The sequence below is a fragment of the Balaenoptera musculus genome, chromosome 2, assembly GCF_009873245.2.
Source record: "Balaenoptera musculus isolate JJ_BM4_2016_0621 chromosome 2, mBalMus1.pri.v3, whole genome shotgun sequence".
Taxonomy (NCBI): Eukaryota; Metazoa; Chordata; class Mammalia; order Artiodactyla; family Balaenopteridae; genus Balaenoptera; species Balaenoptera musculus.
In genome coordinates, this window is record NC_045786.1 from 148,288,902 (window position 1) to 148,309,235 (window position 20,334).

General features: G+C 44.0%; 1 protein-coding gene across 2 annotated transcripts; it reads right to left on the bottom strand.

Moving 5' to 3' along the window:
- Window positions 1–6,581: 6,581 nt before the first annotated feature.
- On the bottom strand, window positions 6,582–19,030 carry PROX2 (prospero homeobox 2). 2 transcript variants are annotated; one of them, XM_036844917.1, is made up of 4 exons: window positions 17,728–19,030; window positions 13,453–13,562; window positions 12,189–12,383; window positions 6,582–10,657 (listed from the first exon to the last, which is right to left on the bottom strand). In XM_036844917.1, exons 1-4 carry the CDS (start codon window positions 19,028–19,030, stop codon window positions 10,472–10,474), a joined length of 1,794 nt encoding a protein of 597 aa, XP_036700812.1. In that variant the 3' UTR covers window positions 6,582–10,471. The 2 variants fall into 2 exon arrangements, with proteins under 2 accessions (XP_036700812.1, XP_036700813.1); XM_036844918.1 differs by lacking the exon at window positions 13,453–13,562 and having other exon boundaries at window positions 18,296–19,030.
- Window positions 19,031–20,334: the final 1,304 nt, after the last annotated feature.

Genomic DNA, 20,334 nt, shown 5'->3' on the forward strand with positions numbered 1-20,334 from the left:
AAATCAAGTACTTAGGTATAAATCTAACAAGACATGTACAAGATCTATGTGAGGAAAAAGTACAAAACTCTGATGCAAGAAATTAAATACAGATATTCCATGTTCATGGATAGGAAGACTCAATATTGTCAAGATGTCAATTCTTCCCAAATTGATCTATAGATTCAATGTAATCCCAATCACAATTCAGCAAAATTTTTTGTGGGTGTCAACAAACTGATTCTAAAGTTTATATGGAGAAGCGAAAGACCTGGAATAGCTAACACAATATTGAAGAACAGAATTGAAGGACTGGTACTACTTACTTGAAGTTGGACTTCAAGACTTACTATACAACTATAGTAATCAAGACAGTGTGGTATTTGTGAAAGAACAGACAAAAATAATTAAATGGAATAGAATTGAGAGCCCAAAATAGACGCACATGAATATAATCAACTGATCTTTGACAAAGGAGCAAAGGCAATATAATGGAGCAAAGATAGTATTTTCAACAGATGGTGCTGGAACAACTGGACATTGACATGCAAATAAGTGAATCTAGATGCAGACTTACACCCTTCACAAAAATTAACTCAAAGTGGATCACAGACCTAAATGTGAAACACAAAACTATAAAACTCCTAGAAGAGGACATAGGAGAAAATCTAGATGATCTTGGCATAACCCAGGAAAGCAAGAATTGATAAGTTGGACTTCATTCAAATTAAAATTTCTGCTCTGCTAAAGACACATTCAAGAGAATAAAAATACAGGCCACAGGCTGGGAGAAAATATTTGCAAAGCACGTATCTGATAAAGGACTATTACCCAAAATCAAAAAGAAGTCTTAAAACTCAACAATAAGAAAACAACCCAATTTAAAAATGGGCCAGGGCTTCCCTGGTGGCGCAGTGGTTGAGAATCTGCCTGCTAATGCAGGGGACACGGGTTCGAGCCCTGGTCTGGGAGGATCCCACATGCCGTGGAGCAACTGGACCCGTGAGCCACAACTACTGAGCCTGCGCATCTGGAACCTGTGCTCCGCAACAAGAGAGGCCGCGATAATGAGAGGCCCGCGCACCGCGATGAAGAGTGTCCCCCACTTGCCGCAACTAGAGAAAGCCCTCGCACAGAAACGAAGACCCAACACAGCCATAAATAAATAAATAAATAAATATATAAACCCAAAGTTTAAAAAAAAGGCCAAAGACCTTGACACCTCACCAAAGAAGGTATACAGATGATAAGCATATGAAAAGATGCTTCACATCATACGTTTTTAGGGAAATGCAAATTAAAACAATGAGGTACAACTACACACCTGTTATAATGGCCAAAATCGAGAACATGGACGGTGTCAAATGGTGAGGATGTGGAGCAACAGGAACTCTCATTCATTGCTGGTAGGAATGCAAAATGGTACAGCCACTTTGGAAGACAGTTTGGCAGTTTCTTACAAAAGTAAACATGTTCTTTTCATACAATCTAGCAATCACACTCTTTGGTGTTTACCCAAAGGAGCTGAAAACTATGGGCACACAATAACCTGCACGTGGATGTTTACAGCAGCTCTATTCTATAATTGTCAAAATTTGGAAGCAACCAAGATATCCTTCAGTAGGTGAGGGGATAAACTGTGGTACATCCAGACAATGGAATATTATTCAGCACTAAAAAGAATTGAACTATCAAGCCATCAAAAGACATGGAGGGGCTTCCCTCATGGCACAGTGGTTGAGAATCTGCCTGCTAATGCAGGGGACACGGGTTCGAGCCCTGGTCTGGGAAGATCCCACATGCCGTAGAACAGCTGGGCCCGTGAGCCACAATTACAGAGCCTGCGCGTCGAGCCTGTGCTCCGCAACAAGAGAGGCCGCGATAATGAGAGGCCCGCGCACCGCGATGAAGAGTGGCCCCCGCTTGCCACAACTAGAGAAAGCCCTCGCACAGGCTCGCACAGAAACGGAAGACCCAACACAGCCATAAATAAATAAATAAATAAATAAATAAATAAATAAATAAATAAAGACATGGAGGAAACTTAAATGCATATTACTAACTGAAAGAAGACAGTCTAAAATGCTACATGAGTCCAACTATATGACATTCTGGAAAAGGCAAAACTATGGAGACAGTAAAGATTAGTGTGATTGCTAGGGGTTAATGGAAAAGGAGGGATTTTTAGGGCAGTGAAACTATTTTGTATGATACAGTAATGGTGGATACATGTCATTATACACTTGTTCAAACCCATAGGATGTACAACACTGAGAGAGCTCTAATGAAGACTGTGGACTTTCCGTGATGCCGATATATCAATGTAGATTCATCATTTGTAATGTACCACTCTGGTGGGGATGTTGATAATGGAGAAGCCTGTGCTTAAATGGAGGCAGGGAGTATATATGGGAAATCTCTGTACCTTCTGCTCCATTTTGCTGTGAACCCAAAATGGCTCTAAAAAATAAAGTCTGTTTTTAAAAAATATGTATAGAAAGAGACAGAGAGGGAGGGAGAGAGAGAGAGAGGAAAAGAGAGGATTTCCTGTTTTTCATATGAGCCTTCCGCTTTCATTAGATATGGACCTGAGCGTGTCAGTAGGGCCTCTACAAGGCATTCCCAAAGTTTTATGGTCAGGGAAGGGTATTGACAGTGGAGGCCCTAATCCAAGAATTGATATGTTTCAAGTTGAATAATTGCTTGTATTTCATGAGCACTCAAGCATATGATTACTCTTTTCTTTATGCATGTTTGGAAGAGTGATGAAATATGAAAAGTGTTCCATGTGAAGAGTTGTATGCTAAAGCAGTAGTTATCGAACTTTGCATATAAGAGTTATCTAGGGATCTGTTAAAACTCCCAAAGTTCAGGCTACACCTCATAGCGATTAAATCAGAATCTAGAGGTGGGACTCAGACACTGGTAATTTTTAAAGTCCACTGGGTAGTTCCAATGTGTAGCCAAGTTTGAGAACTGGTAGGCTAAAGGAGATTTTAAATTTTATTTTATCTCCGTCTGAAGGTAGGTTCATTGATCACAATTTCCAAAGGCCCTGGTCTGTCAGTAACTTTGCAAGTGTGGAAGAAATTGGAGGTGTAGGAAGGCTATTTGTTAATAGGAAACTCCTAAAGTGAAAAATAGAATCCACCTAGCCTGAAAGAGTTCGTGTAGTTTGCAAAGGTACTTGATAGCCAAGGAACAGCTTAGGCACAGGAAGAATCTGGCTTATTGGGAGCAAATAAAGCCAAGATTTAAAATGTCTTTTAATCTAAAACACATATGTGCCCCTGGGCCTGAAAACAAGCCAAGACGTTCACAGTTGTGGTGAAGATTCCTAACAATACAAAGAAATGAATTGCTGTACAATGTTACTTAAACTTGGAAGTGTAGAGGGGAAATGTGATTTGTGGGGAGGTTGTAGATAGAGGAGGAGTGTGGTGAGCACGCAGGACAGGTTGTTTTTCCACGACTTCTTTCTGATCCCAAAGAGAGCAGAACTAGCTGATAGTTCGATTATCTGTGTACTCAGAACAGAACAAAACCAAACAGACCCTAACAAAATGAAAATTGTGTCCTTATAGAAGCACTCCAGTCTATGCTGGTGTGGGCTTTTATATGCTTCTTCCTTAAGAGTACATCGCTCCTTCAATAGAACCCTTTCTTAAAGATTCTGATTCTATGTGGGTTATGTTTTTTCTTTAACTTTTTATTTTGAAATAATTATAGATTCATGGGAAGTTTTAAAAAAATGTACAGGGAAGTCCTCATGCATCCTTCTCCCAGCCTCCCCTATGTTAGCATCTTACATAAGTAGAGTTTCTGTATCAGAACCAAGAAATTAGCATTGGTATACTCCACAGAGCTTGTTGAGATTTTACCAGTTTTACGAGCACTCAAGTGTGTATGTGTGTGTAATTCTATGCTGTTTTATCATGTAGCTTTGTGTAACCACTACCATAATCATGATACAGTACTTCACATGGGATTTTGAAGAACTGTTAAAAGATAAGGAATGAGTCACTTTGCTCCTAGTCCCATCCCCAACTTGAGTTCAGGACTTTGTATTGCTGGGAGGTGCCACATAGCTTTTGCAACCTCAAGTGGCTTTTGGTCTTTTTTTCATGGGATCATCAATACAAGTGTGTTTCTCAGTAACTATGCTTTGAAGAGGTAAATTGTGGTCACTTTATTTAAAGGAAGTGAACTGATAAGTATATACCCCAAAGCCGAAAAATCTGTTATTGATCTTCATTTTGGGGGCAAATTCACCAATTCTGGCACAACAGCAATGGACTGAATGCTTGGGAGTTCTTTTTCTGCCAAGTTTTAGAACATTTGAGATTTGCTCAATAAATAGTGCATCTTTCTAGTTCCTGAAACAGTGAGAAGACTGTCCATCTGCCAGAGAAATGCCCTGATACGTTTGAAGTTGAATAGGCATGATTCTATAGTAAAGAAGTGAAAGCTGTCACTTAATAGCATATTCTCAGCATTGTCAACATATTAAACTCTGCCTCACTCAAGAGCCAAAGGATACATTATCATAACTACCATTCACATGGTATGAGGATTTTAATTATCTTTGCATCTAGTATAGCAAAACTAAGGTGTTTAGGAATGTAAGTCCAGTGTTTTTAAGCTTTCTGTTCCCAGGATTTGCTGACAAATCTACAGTCTAGCAAAAACTGTTTATATGTGTGTTCTGTTCTAATACCTGCACCCCATTCTCTTCTCTAGAAACTCTTATTTCGGACACTGTTTTTGGCAAGAGTTCCATAAGAGAGGAGTTCTGGAGTTTGTTCTGGTTGGTCCAGAGTCAGTAAGCTGAGCCCTGATGAAGTAAGGGGATATATGATGAGGAATGAAGTATCTAAACACCAAGATGGTAATCTTGAATAAAAGCAGCTTTAGGGTATTTATAAAGAATATATTCTACCAAATTTAATTGTGGTTTTTTTGTTAGGGATTCAATAGAGTGAGAATTCAGCAAAGTATCAAATTGATAATCCTATTGTCTCATAAAGCTTGATTTGAAAAAGTCAGTTTATTTAGAAACAGTAGCCAAAAAAACATTTAGAGTCTTAAATATTCTGAAAAAGGTAATCACCAACCCATATTCATGAAGGAGCAGAGGAAGAAAATAATCAACTTTAATGACTATTAAATGAAAAAGAACCAGAAAAGAGGTCAGGTTATTTTCAATAAGAAAGCAGGCTTATCTTTGTGGAAATGTAAATAGATTTTAAATGTTAAGAGAGGAAAATCAGGGTTGTGTCAGTACATGCTCCCCCTACCCACCCACCCACCCAATCAAGAAAACAATGAAAACAGCCTCTTTAACAAGTGGAACAACTACAAAGATGTTTTGAATAAATGTGCAGAAGTTAATTCAGAAAATACTCAAGCCAAAAACAATCTATTCAATGGCTACTGATACAGCCTCAAAAAGCAGTTGCTGAAGACAGCAAGTTGAATAATTTTAGAAATACTACATCAGTCACAAAGCTTATAATTAAAGGGGTGTCAAAAAGGCAATGTATTGGCCTACAGAAAAGAAAAACAGGTTGATGTCTTAGCAACCAGCTAGCAAATAGCAATAATAGCGATGTCATGTGTCAAGTAAACAGCACATCAACATAGGATTGTTATAAAGAGTAAATGAGGGCTTCCCTGGTGGCGCAGTGGTTGAGAATCTGCCTGCCAATGCAGGGGACACGGGTTCAAGCCCTGGTTTGGGAAGATCCCACATGCCGCAGAGCAACTAGGCCCGTGAGCCGCAATTACTGAGCCTGCGCGTCTGGAGCCTGTGCTCCGCAACAAGAGAGGCCGCGATAGTGAGAGGCCCGCGCACCGCGATGAAGAGCGGCCCCCACTTGCCGCAACTAGAGAAAGCCCTCGCACAGAAACGAAGACTCAACGCAACCAAAAATAAATAAATAAATAAAACTATTAAAAAAAAAAGAGTAAATGAGGGAAGCATATAGAGTTTATGGCACATGGCTTTTTTTTTTAGGCTGGGTTTTGTTTACCTCTCAGAAAACGTTAACATACCACTTTAAAGCTAAGTTTTTTGCTATCTTGCTTTTGCTATCAGATATCAGTGCATGTTACTACATGGTTTTGGTAAAAATGAAATTCAGAATATGTTTTATATCAGTATTGTCACACATCAGTGCCGTTCTTAAGAAATAATTCTTCACTGTTAGGAGTACAAGTTCATGATTTTGCTAACAGTTTATGACTGCTGAGTAATAATGTAGCTAATATTTACTGAGCACCTACTGTACGCTAGGAGTGTGCTGAGGATTTCATGTATGATTTTACCTAAAAGTTAGATCAGTACTATGAGGTAGGTACTATTTTATTATCTCTGTTTTACAAATGGAAAAGCTGTAGGCCAAGGGAATAAGTGACTTGCAGAGAGCAGAGCTGGTAGGTACTTGAGCCAGAATGACAAGACACTCCAGAACTCATGCACCTAACCACAGAACTCTACTTAGGAAAGGTATTGGTTGAGGGGGAAAGTGAAGGGGCGGGGGGCAGTAGATCAGATAGCTGAGGATAAAGTGGGGGAAAGGGAAGGGGAGAGACGACATTCTTGCCTGAGGTACTCAGTGCTTGCTTACTTTTCAGACTTAGTTAAGGAGAAGCAGTTGTCAAGGAGATAGGAGTCTGAGCCACAGAAATCAGTAAATGTGGGGAGAAAAAGGGTTTTCTAAGGGAAGACTCTAGGACCTGACGTTTGTTTGAGGGGTGATGCTGGAGAATTCGGAAATGGCAAAACAAAAGTTTGTCAGTGTGAAGCATAAGATTGTTAGAAACAAATAACCCCGAAAGACTCTTGGTGAAAGAAGGCAGACTGCTCAGTGTGAGTAGATGGACATGTGAAACTGGTGGGGTTTGGAGCGGGTGTTCCTATACTGTTTTCGTTGTCTGTATCTGCCCTCAACGTTTCATCAGACATTCCCTTCTTTGGGGTCTAGCATCTGGTTTTCTAAAAGAATATGATTGAGCATTCAACTCCTGGACGCTTGGTTATACTCTTTAGGTTTATATAGTCTGAAAAAGCTTCTTCTGGTCTATAGGAATTGTCGACCCCTGAAAAATACCCTTTTCATGAATTACCTTTTTCCATGGGTGAGCACTTAGTACACATTTTTAAGTGTAGGTACCATGATCTACCTCAGAGATAGAGCATGCATTATTAATGCTCTCAAATATGTAACCAGAGCTCAGTCTTTACAGTGTGTGTTGTATATACTTAAATCTGACCAAGAATATGTTTATACTTTAATGAGAAGTATTGTATTTGCCATATTGTCACAAGCATCAGCCTGACAGAACTGTAACTTTAGCTCTCCCCCTCATCACTTTATCTCATTATCTTTTCTGATTTTCTCAGTCCTGAGAAAATGATCTTACATTGTGTGAAATACAAATACACATGTATTATGTGAAATACAAATTACCTAATAGAGTTTGTGTAAAAAATCAACGGATTTTTAAAATTTCTGTTTTGTTTTGAATGCATGCATCATCAAACTATGTTTGATCTGCTTTACAGAGCAAAGGTTCAAAACTATAAAAGAAAAAAGATAGAATCAAAGATTATGAACATTTACACTTTGCTGTACACCAGAAACTAACACAACATCAACTATACTTCACTTAAAAAAAAAAAAAAAAGATTATGAACATTTAGAATATATACTTCATCCAGGAAACTGGTTACCAAAATTTCAGCAAATTTTATAAAGATTTTAAAAGAAATATTTTCTTAAAGGCACATGTAAAATTATGTTATGGAAGCCTTATTTAAAATTATTTTTTCTGAGGACTCTATATTACATCATTGAAAACAAAGACAATTTTTTAAAGTGGACCTGTGTACCTCCCTGGGTCTGGGTTGCAGAACTTTATTAAAGAGTGCTGTGCTATCGCTGCCAGGTATGCCCTTTCTCTGATGGAAAGAAAAGGGCTCAGGTACCCCTTATATACCTAGGAGATGCCTTTCGCCTTTCACCGTATGAATCCAGTCTGGAGCTGTGTATACTATATACAACCATGTTTGAAATAAAGGGTCCTAATGAACATTTTTTCTGCATGGAATGCCAATTAACTGCCTGCTTTCAATTGATCATTGGACATTAAGTCCTCAGTAGTGCCATCATCTTAAACCACAGTCCAGCCCCTACTGTCCAACAAAGAAGGATTGGACAATTATGCAGTATTTGACCAGACACTGAGCATGTCTAATTTGGGAGAGAATAGTATCCACATACACCTTGATGGAAAGAATAAGCAGACCTTTGGCAATATTATGACTGCTAAAAGAACACAATAACCATCTCAGCTTATGCTCGAATGCGTTCCCACCATACTTGGTAGAAACAGAAAAATATAATAAACTAGAATTCATCTGTTGGCAGAGCATATATATTTATGCATTCTTGTGTGTTTAGCTCAGTGGTTAGAGAACACTTCCTGGAAAGACTGCAGTACCCAAATGTTTTCAATTTGAGCTTGTACATTTCATCTAATTGGTCCCTGGGACAAGGTTCACTGCCCTGGAGGTGGCTTGGCTCAGTGTTTAAAACACTAATGAATTTCAGGTTTGGGACAGAAAGTGGCTGTTCATATTGGACAATCATGTGAACTTGGAATTGTTTCCCATGAATGTCTTAAATAACTATGTAATGTCACTCTGGACAGCAGGTTCTTCTGTCCCCAAACACAGATGCCTGATTGCCCTTGCTCAGGATACTCAGTGCTTGCTTGCTTTTAAAACTGAGGTTTGGCGGAGTCCTTCATTTTTGTAAAGAGAACATTGTGGGAGAAAACAGGGCAAAGATCATCTGAGTGCAGTTGGATGTGATGAAGGACACTTACAAATAACCTTAAAGCAACCCAAAAAGACTGGTTTGGGCTGAGTATGTTTGTTTTGTTTTTCCTCTTAGCTGCTCCGAGTAAGAGAAAATTCAAAAGAAAGTCGTCTTTCCTACCTTTTTATGTTGATACATCTAGCAATAATTTAGGGATTTCATCTTATCTGATCCAGCTGACCTGAAAAGTCAAGGAAGTGGAGTAGTTAAATGTGGAAACTTGTTTTGCACAGAGGGAAAAGAAGTAAACTAATGAAGTCACAGACACCCCTTAATCAGAACACAGAGCTCAAGCTCTGTGTGACGCCTATCCTGGCCTGCGCACCTTTGGCATGCTTTCAAAGACTTGATTCTGACTAGCTGGGAAGCTAGATACAGTTACTCAGCTTTGCAGATGTCTTGCCTATATGCTCAGAGCAAGTCACAATTTGTGTTGGAGCAGTAGGTGAAAGAAATGTTGATTTCATGAATTCCTTTATCTGTGAAAGATTGACCATGGGCTGTAATGTCCTTATAGAGCAGGAGAATTTCCATTTCTGTGTGATGCTGTATTTGTCCCATTTAAGCCATCCATAGTCTGTGCAAAGCCTCCCATCTGGGCTTCAGTTTCCTCCTTCCTCTTTTAAGTAGGGTAGGCCAGATGAGCCCCTAAGGCCCTTCTAGCTTTCATGGTCTGAAGTTCAGTTTCTTCTGCACATAGGAAGTTGGGGCATTAATTGCATTGGTCACCTAGAGACTGTTTGGGTTATTCAGCCGATAAACTCTTCCAGCAGATAAATGTGAATGTACAGCAACACTCAGGTCCTGCAGGAAGTTTGTGTCGGCTTTGCTGGAACGATCAGTGGACATCCGGGTGATGAAGCACTCCTAAGTGCCAGGCAGGGGTTGTCAGAAGATAGTGCCGCATCAGTGCTGGATGCTCACCGGGGATGGTGGCCTGTGTGAGAGCATGGGCGGCAGCATGAGGTGGTCCACACGCAGCCTGGCATCAGAAGGCCATGGGTTCCTCCACACTCCTGACTGCCCCTACCAACCCAAATGCCCTAGCCTCATAGCCTTTGGCGACGTATCTTACAGTTCTAAAACTTCTGTTTGGTTGTTTTAAAAATGTTTCAGGGTAAAAAGCTTAAAGGTAATGTATTTGAAAGTGTCTTGCAAATAAGTGGAGCTTGATAAATAGGTAACTCAAAACAGCAATGTATAAAAACCCTAAATAAGATAGCCTTATCTGAAAGATGAAGGAGAAAAAAAAATAACATTTGTGTAGTGAGAAACATTTCACAGAGCACTTTAGGACATGTCTTTTTATCCTTACAACCTCATTTTACAGATGCAGAGACACCTGCAAGTTCCCAGGGTCATGATACCTGGAAACAGTGGAGTGGAGATTCTTCTGGTTCCAAACTGTTGTGTTCCTTTTACAATATTTTATAGTTAATGTTAAACCTCTGGTAATTCTGGAAAAGGAAATAAATGATCAAAAATGGTAATGGTACCTATTTGAGGGGTTTCTCCTTATGCTCTTTTTATATGACTACAGCTGTACTGACTGCCATGTAAGATAAACCCAGGAAACCCAGGCCAGTCGCTCCTCACTTTGTGGGACCTTAATTCCGAAACAGCTCCTGGGGATAGCTGGAAGATTTGAATATCTCTGGGATGTCACTGTCCAGTTTGGAAATAATTTTGTAAATGGGTTTCTTCCAGGAAGGATCTGAGTCTTTGCCTGCGGAGACAGCCCTGAAGAACTCCTGTAATGTCAAGCTGGCGATTTCCAAGAAGCAATCTGGGACCTGCACTCCCAAAGAGACCCACAAGGAAGAAAAGACGTGAGGCTGTGAAGCACTGGCACCATACAGACCTCGCTGCCTGATGCTGCCTGTTCCTAGGGTTGTGGCCTGATCAGAGCATCCCTGCTCTACTGGCCCCTGACTTTTGTGGAATCTCTTCCTCCCTCATCAAATACATACCTCAAAATGACGGTACTGATGAGACAGCCCTGGGAGAAAGCGTATTAGGGACACTCCCTTTGTAGGAGTAGCTGATTCCACTAATGAGTGAGTGACGTTTTTAGTAAGTGGGAAACTCTGACTCTGATTGACATTAAATCTGTGGTTCGGAAGAGGTTTTTAGTATTCTTTTCCTTAGTGCCTCGTGTGGAAAGAACTGCCCCCAAGCTTACGACTGTCGTACCTCATTCTGCCATCTTTTGGGACTGGGTTCGAAGGACTTGGAATCATTCCTGCTCCCAAAGCCAACCAGGAGGCTTGCGGGGGTGGGGGTGGGGGCCTCAAGAATATGTTCCAGGACCTCACCCAGACTGGCACCATTAATGATGGGACATCCTACAGGGCCTCCAGATCCAGCCTGGCCTGGGGCTTGCCGCCACTGCATGCCAGATGACACCCGCACATGGCAAGACGTGGCAGCGCTGCCTCCCGTCCACATGCCTTGACCCCCACGAGCCTCACAAAGGAGGCATGGTCCATTTTCCCCGCAGGTAGGCTTAGGTTTCCAAACATATTCTGATGGAGCATCTAGCCCGCGGATGGCAGCAGTTCTTCCCTTTTTTGGAGGTGTCAATACACTGCTCTTTGTGATCACAGTCAAGTGAGAAATGAGAGAAGAGGGAGGTGTAGTCAGCGACCAGACACACCCAGCACCTGCAGAACAAGAGGCCAGCCTAACAGAGCTGTCAGCCACACACAAGGAAGATAACAAGTTCTCACCAGCGACACTTAGGCCACTTGCTCACCCTTTACTGATGCTTTACCTCTAAGGTGCCACCAGCGTGCCTTCGCAGAGATCCCCAAGGGACTGAGAAGCTTGAGTATTGTTTATTATTTCCAGAAAGGATTTGAGGTGACTTGCCATGGAAGACCCACAGATAAAACTGTTCAAGGGGGAATAAAGATAAGAACCAAATGATGGAAAGAACAGAGACTGTTGTAAAGAAAACCTAGGCCAAGACTAGGTGCTGCAACTAAGCCCTGCATTCAGTCCTGGGCCTCCTGGCGCTAAGGTGAGAAGGTCGACAGGCTGTGTAACTCGGTCATTGCAGAGTATTGTCTAAAATGGCATAACAGCTGACCTCTGGCCAAGTTGATGAATAAAGACTGGCTGTACATTCAGTTTGCAGCATCCGTCAGTTGCCTAAGAGAAGATGTGCAGGCTGTAATCTTTGTGGATGGTACAGAGATTGGCCCCAGGCTGCCCTGCTCTCAGTGATGTAAGGACAGACACGGAAGGGGATCTTTTCTAAAACTCCAGTCACAAAGGGAAGGCACTCATCAGACCTCCTGGGACCCAAGCACATGATCTTACCTCAAAGTCGTTTCCCTTGTTATAGTGCATATTGAGAGCTCGAAAAAGCTCCGAGTTGCGGAGAACCACCAGCATTTTGGGATTTGTGACACCATCTGAAATTGCTTGCCGGGCAAATTTCTCCATTTGGATATAATAAAACTCACGAAAGTTGCTGAACCACTTGATCATCTGGGAGGTAATGCAGCGGTTGAACTGTACAAACAACAGGGTCCATGAAGTCAGACGTTTGCCATGAGGTGCTTGGAGTCAGAACTGTCAGCTTCCAGTTCAACACAGGGGTTAACAAGAATGGCTTCAACCAACACTAAAAAGGGCTTTCTTTAAAAAAGAAGCCACAGCTATTTTCTAAGCCTATACAGTTATACACAGAAAAATCTGAATTAGCCATAATGCCCATTAGAAAATAATTGTATTTTATAGCCTAGATTTATAAAGGTTTTTTCACTCTTGAAGTGTGACTTTGGGAGGGTCCAGGGTCAAGACTAGTGTGGTCCCAGCTTCTGCTGCACCCAGGTAGATTGCATGGCAGCTCCAGAGCCCTCTGCCAGGTAAAAAGCCAAGGAAAGGGGTAAAGGTGAGATCAGAGAGCCATTTACTGGCAACTCAGAGTTGCAGAATGAATCAAAATGAGAGCTTGGTGCAGGGATCAACCAAGCAATTGGATATGAGGGAAAGAGCTCAAAAAAAGCAAAGGATACAAAGATACAAAAGATACATAGATACAAAGTATTAACAGCCCCTAACCCAACACCCAGGGTAAAGGAGGCCCTCAGAAACTTTATAGAAACAGGCAAGGCCTGGTTCCAACCATCAGACCTTGATTTTTCTTATTGTCACATTGATTTGTATGCACCTTCAGTCGGTTTTGAAACACAGCAGTTTGAATGTAAAGTTGACAGGGACAGTGTCCAACTCTTGATACACTCTTTCTTTATCATAGTGTCCCCAACAAAGACAGAACACTAGGCCAAAGATGCCATTTCCTAGTGGTTCTTTCTAACCCTGCCTCTCTCCCCATGTGTTTCTGGGTATACCTACAGTTCAAAAGCTTAAATTCAGACACCCAACTTTCCTACCCCCAAAGTTACCCCTGATTATTCAGACAGTTTCTCAGCCCAGACCAAAAATGCCACCAATTCCATCCACAACATGAAGGGGAGATAAAGTGCACATATGATGACTTAGGACTTGCCTCACATGGGAAAAACCTGCTGCTACTTGGGAGTTTTGCAGAAGCTGAAACTCAGTTGAAGGACTTTACCTGAACATCAGGAAAATAAGCCTTCAGGAGGTTGGAACTGGGATAGCGTGTGAAGAAAAACATTAGTTTGGCCTTCTTCAAGTGACCAGGGTTGAGGCCCTCCTGGATTTATCCCAGGGTCAAGGAAAACTAATACCAGTTTATCAAATAATTTTGTCAAATTATCCAAATAGTAAATTGCCCTGTTCCTTATGGTTTCTATTTTATTGTTTTCTGGTTGAATGATGTTATTTGCTCTGTTTTTCTGCCTCTAGCAAGTATGATCAGATAAGCTTTTTCTTTCCAGATGCTGAATACCATGTATGTACAGTAAAGTTGCAGAATTTAAAAAACATTTTGATGTGTAAAACTTCTATGGCATATGTGATATCAAATACAGTTTGGTGTACTGTGTGTGTGCTTTCACAATACGATGGGAAGAGACGGCAACTCTCTCCCAGATAAACCATTTCAAAACCTCAAATAGAGATTTACTTCTCTCTGCCTCAGTTTCCTCATCTGTAAAATGAGAGGGAGTTGACTAGATGGTCCCCATTCTGGCTCTCGTCATTGCCTTTGCAGTGTTGATGCCAATGAGCATCTAACCAGACTGAGTACCAGATCACAGTTAACTTTGACTCAAGAAGCTTGAATTGCTGGGCTGCAACTGCTCTCCATTTGCCTGGCAGAATTTTCCCTCATCCTTCCCGTCTCAAATCAGATGCTCCCTCTGCTGTGAAACCTTTTCTTGCCAAATTAGGCCTTCCTTACCCTGGGCTACCAACACTCTTTGTATAAACCTTTTTTTGTAACAATGACATTACTGGAATTTTATTGCATGTTTGTCTCCCCATTTAGACTGTTAGCTCCTTGAGAGCAAAGACCTTATCCTTTCATCTTTGTATTCCACCTGCCTAGCCCGGTGCTAGGAACATAGTAGGTGCTCAATAAATGTTTGTTGGATGAAGGAATGAGTGAGTGATTAAATGGTCAACTTTAATCCATACACAAATATGGCAATTCTATTCCAACTCATTCCTCACTCTGGGAACAGATTCCTTCCCCTTTAATAAGAGTAGGGGGCTGTGGTGTGAAACCTAGCACCAGGGTGGGAGGGAAATAAAAGATTCTTACACAAGAACACTTAGCATTCCCAGGAAAAATCCTAGGGCTGAGTGACAAACATACAGAGTTACCCTGGAGCTCAGGCCTAAGAGCTGTAGCTTTAGGACAATAAAGACTTCTCAGTAGGATATGTCAGTTTACCCGAAGGAAACCAAGCAACTGATTATAATTATAGCTGGCCAGGCACCAAGGCTGCTGTCCAGGAGGCCCCTGCCCCCTGCCTCATTGGCCCTACTTCTTATGCTTCATAAATGCTGTGGACAGAATCCTGGATTGAGTCCAAAGACCCAGTTTCAGATACAGATTTTGCCACCAAGACCCTGTGTGACCTTGGGCAAGCCACTTACGTTCTCTGGACCTCATTTCTAAACTGTGGAGTGTAGTGGTTGGAGCTTGTGCTTGGCAGTCAGATGCTGGGTTTGAATCCTGTCTCTGCATGTGTCTGTCTTTGACTTCGGGCAAGTTATTTTGCTTCTCTGTCCCTGCCTCCCTGATACTGATCTAGAGTGGATGCTTGAGGAAGGTAAGATAACACAGGCCCACAATCAGTTATCTGAAATGCTGGGCCAAATGGAGGCCAGACTTCAGAATCCCTGTTATTTTATAAAGGTAATATGGTGTATGTGTTAGTTAACATGTGCGTGTTAGTTAACTAACGATGAGTTAGTTAACACCCGCAGCAGGGTCTGTGGCAGGAGTCTAATCCGTTTAATATTCCCACAGCAAAATCAATGACTAATTATGCTAAGTGAGATAGTCTATAAATAGCCTCCTATCAGTGCAGGTCAGGTTTTGCAACCAAGTGAGTTCCCATCAACCTTAGGGGAAAGAAATCATAGAGATTTTCATAGTGTTTCGTGTCTCACGATTGTGGCTAAGTGGTGGTGAGCAGGGGAGCTGCCAGTCGCAGTGCCCACCGCAGAGAAGGTGTGCAGTAAATCATCATTGTCTCATCATCATACCTGCTCTGCCTGTGTCACAGGGGTGTCATGTGAATGTGAAGGTCCTTGAGAGCAAGAACCTTGTCCTTTCATCTTTGTATTCCATGTGCCACATGAAGAACTTGCTCATAGGTGGCTTTCATGGCCCAGAGGAATAAATCTCTAATGCTGGAATGAGGGAATAATTGGGGCCAGGATGCTGCCTGGGGGCCCCCAATCATTCCAAAGGTAGCCAAGTACCTGACCCGGGCAGCCGGGCTCCGTGGGTGGCCCCCGAAACCTCCTGAAGCTCTTGGAGCCCAATCCTCGTTTCACGAGGCAGGGCCAGGCACACCCCTGTGTGTGTATTTCTCAGGGCCAGGTGCCTGAGAGATAGCGGCACACCCCTCACAGGGGAAGGACAGCAGAGAATCTTTGGGGACTGAGTTCTTGAGGTTCTTCCACCACCTGACTTTGACAGAGAGTCTTAAGCAGTAGCCTCTTACCAAAGGCCCGACAGATAGCTTTCCTCACAGAGGGCTAGCACCTGATGAGAAATTCTGTGTTGATATCTCTGTGCCTACTGGTGGCTGGTGAGGTGCCCTCAGCGTTGGCTTTGTAGCTGCTCACTGCCTGCCAGGAAAGCAACCCGCGGTGCCAGAGCTTCGGGAGTGTTTCCAACACCTGTGACCAGCAGGGGGTGCTCATAGCATTTAGGACACAAGAGTGGGCCTGGTGTGGTAGTGAGCTGGTTCCACCCCATCCTGCGCCCTCACCACAGCTTGCCAGGTAGAGGTCACGACTGTTCACACTTGCTTGTGCGACTCCACAGACACAAGGAGATTCGATTTAAGGCTGTCCCTGAGAAGCAGCAGCGTGAGCTTGGCTCCCTAAAAAAGCAACATCCAAAATATGTTCTCAGGAACTTGAGTCTTACAGATGCCTGTTGGAAAAGGGTCCTTTGGTCATATGAGTTTGGGGCTGCATACATTCTCCTCTTAGAGCTTTTCATTGGACTTAAGCATGGCTCTGAGAAGTTTCGCAGTAATGGAACTAACCCAGTGTTTACCCAAGCTACTTTTTCTCCTGCTTCAACAACTGTTAACATCCTGAGGGAGGGTTACTCTGAAGAAAAAACTGTTTAAGAGTGGGGTCTGCCTAAGGGTTGCAAAGATGATGCAATAAGATTCAGACCGTTGGGACTTCCCTGGTGGTGCAGTGGTTGAGAATCTGCCTGCCAATGCAGGGGACACGGGTTCGATCCCTGGTCTGGGAAGATCCCACATGCCGCGGAGCAGCTAAGCCTGTGCGCCACAACTACTGAGCCTGCGCTCTAGAGCCCGCGAGCCACAACTACCGAAGCCCACGCGCCTAGAGCCCGTGCTCCGCAACAAGAGAAGCCATCGCACTGAGAAGCCTGTGCACTGCAACAAAGAGTAGCTCCCGATCGCCGCAACTAGAGAAAGCCCGCGGGCAGCAACAAAGACCCAACACAGCCAAAAATACATAAATAAATAAAAATTTAAAAAAAAATGATTCGGACCCTCTCAGACCAGCCTGGGCCCTGAAGCCTTCTCCATGGGGGCCTCCTCTTCCTCCACATGTGTGCAGCGCTAGGCTCTCTCTTCAGCTGCAGCTTAGAAGTTAGTCCTTAAACTGAAATCTTCTTACCCCTTTCAGCTTACCCCTCAGATCTAGTCCCTGCAGAAAACTTCCCCTTCCCCATCTGCTCCAGAAGTTTCTGGTCCCTCATCTCTTCCCCGTGGATTATCTGCTCAGAGCAAGCCTTTTGCCTGTAGAACCAAGAGGTTCCAGGAACCATGCCTCAGGTGAGGCCATTCCTTTGACCCGCTCTGCCAAGGTATATGGGCAGCTGACAACCAAATGATGGGACTCTTCCTTCCACAGGGTATTTTGGGAGCCAATTTGGGTTTAAAAACAGACAAAACCCTTTCAGACCCAAAGGACTAAGTCAGTAGTGGTAGAATCTGATGTGTCACAGAAGACGGTGATGGACCCCTCCAAGCATCCTTAAATCCCAGGATGTGGTCACCACTTTCTCAGCAACCTAACAAATACAAGCCACAGGGGAGGGGGGCCCAGAAGCAACGTTAAGAAGACCACTGGGAAAGAAGAGAGCTGTTCCCTATGCTGGGTAATTATTTGTCCCCCCCTCCCCTCATCGTCCAGACTTCCTGTCTCTCTGGGCTGTGACAACGAGAACTTCGATTACTAGTAAAGGATATGTAAAGGGCTGAAGAGAAAGGAAGTGCGTCCGTGACAGCCTGCAGGCCACCTTGCTCCATTTTCACTGAGGGAACGAGGGGCAGTCTTTCCAAGCAGGTGGACGTGAAGAGCCAGGGGCACTGTTGCTGGCTCAAAGCCAGTGGTCGCAGTTTGGCAGCTCCCCAAGGTCGCAGGGCCACCTCTGAGGAGGGGTGACTCTCGGGAGATGAGTCCTGCGGAAGATTGCCCCTCCAGTGGCCACTGGGTCCATGGCCCAGTAGCTGGCTGAGAATCTGATCTTCCTGGATGTGGGCAGGCACAGTCAGGGGACAGTTTGCTGGGGGACCCTGATAGGGTTTAGGGATCATTCTCGGAGAGACAGGGTACCTGGGAGAATCTAGAGGCTTGGCCAGAGATAAGTTTCCCAGTGGAGCCCCTGTCTGCGGCTGGGCCCTCCTGGGCAAGGCAGCCAGAGGAAGTGGATCTTTACAGGCACCTCCCTCAGGAGGCGAGGGCTCGCTTCTACCGTCTGGCACCAGCCCCGGGAAGCTTCTGCCCAGGTGAGTCAGGTGGCCTGATGGATCCAATAGCACCTTCTGTAATACTGAGTCCACAGCCTGGGATATGGCCCCCGTCAGTTCTTTCTTCAGAATCTCCAGCAAAGCCCGTGCTCCAGAAGGAAGGAACCTGGGTTCCTCAGACTGGTGTTTGACCTCAGACACTCTGTGTTTCTCCACCCTGGAGGGGTCTCCGCTGGAACCGTGGTGGGCACTGTCCACAGCCCAGGCCCTAGACCCAGAGCCATTCCTCTGCTTCACACTCAGAGGACCCTTCCCTGTCTCTGAGCCTCCCAGGCCCTGAGCTGCAGCCTTGGGCTCAGCAGCCTGCAGGATGTGCTCCTGCAGGTGTTTTAGCTGTTGCTTCAGCAGGTGAAGCTGTTCTCTCACCCGAGGGCCCCCCTTCCTGCTTCCCCGGTCCCCGGCAGGGCCTGGCTTCGAGGGGCCTTGCTGCACGGGAACGTTCTGCTTCCTCTTCCGCTCTGGGCAGCACGGGCTGTCCCTGGCTGGGGCATTGCCTGGCACTGGAGGGTTAGGGGAGAGGCACATGCCTCGGACGATGGTCTCTACTCTGGCCCTCTTTGCCTGGATGTGCTCATCCCAAAACCAGTCAGGGTCAGCGAGGCTGGAGCTGGGGACCTGGCTCCAGGGAAATGGGGAGTCTCTGCCCTGTTCTCTGGGGGACGGGCTTCTTCCATCTTTGGTACAAGGTTCTGCCAGGTATGAGCAGGCCCGGGATGGTTGAGAAAGCAAGGTGAAGTTTGGATCCATCCCTTGGCTCCACAGAGGCTGTTAGTCAGGGTTCCGTGAGAGAACTCCTCCTCCTCAGGTCCTCAGCTGGAGGTGCACCTACAGTGAGCTGGGGGCTTCTCTTCACTAAGAGGAAGGATTCAGACTCTGCGATGCCGGGGCTTACCCACCTCCTGGTCAGACTCTGAAATTAGAGACAGGAGAAAACAGTACATGTGACTTTGAGCGGTGCTTTTCAAACTTGTACGTACAAACAAATCACCTTGGAATCTTGTTAAAATGCAGATTCTGAGTCTGCAGGTCTGGAGTGGGGCAGAGATTCCGCATCCCTAACCAGCTCCCAGGTGATGCCATTGGTCCAGACCACACTTTGAGGAGATTCTGAAGAGCAATCCTCCAAGGAGAAGGTTCTTCTCCTGCCAGGGCATAACAATAAAATAATCTGTAATACTAATGATAATGGCAGCTAACTGCATAAATGGCATTGGGCCAAGAACTTTACATCCATTACCTAATTTATTTCTCATAACAGTTCCGTGGGAATGTTGTCAGTCCTATTTTACAGATAAGGAAACAGGCTCAGAGGAGTTAAGAAGTTACCTCCCCAAGGTCATACAGCTAGTAAGTGTCAGGCTGGAGTCAGAACAATATTTGTCTTGATTCAGAGTGACTATCTGCAACAGAATCACCCTGGGCGCTTGTTAAAACAAGCAAATTCAGTAGGCCCGCCAGTCCTAATTAATCAGAATCTCTCGATGCTGGGGCAGGGCACCTGCCTTTGAAACAAGCAAACTAAATTTTGAGAACCCGCTGTTTGACCACTATGCTATCTTGCTCCTGGAAGTGTCAGATTATGCATTTACCTTTCAACGTTTCACAGCTACTTTTTAAGCATCTACTATACATCAGGCCTTCTGGGCACTTGGAGAGTCGGTGGTGAACAAGACAGCAGAGTCTTGCTCTCACAGAGCTGGGCGTGTAACAGGGGAAGAAAGAATAAATAAGTACATTTTCAGGTCGTGCTAACTGCTATGAAGAAAAAGCACAATAAGGGACTGGAAATTGGGATGAAGGTATGGGGAGAAGGAGGGAGCTATGTTAGAAAAGACTGAGTAAAGCTGTTTTATTCCCATGAATATCAAAGTACACTGCACTTGAACCAGGAGGCTTCCGGTAGCAGGTATAAGGCACTTTGAGTTTATGAAACATTCGTTCGTGTAACGTCATTGCATCTCACACCAACCTTGAGAGTCAGTGTAATTCTCCCATTTTATAGATGAGGAAACTGAGGCTCAGTGAGGCTGAGTGGCTGTCAGTTACAAGAT

Coding starts and splice junctions, on each gene's coding strand:
- PROX2 (XM_036844917.1), bottom strand. CDS start 19,030: ATGGATCCAAACTTCACCTTGCTTTCTCAACCATCCCGGGCCTGCTCA. Junction 13,563..17,727: donor ACTTCCTTTCTCTTCAGCCC/TTTACATATCCT, acceptor TGACCCTGGGAT/AAATCCAGGAGGGCCTCAAC. Junction 12,384..13,452: donor CTTATTTTCCTGATGTTCAG/GTAAAGTCCTTC, acceptor TTGTTTGTACAG/TTCAACCGCTGCATTACCTC.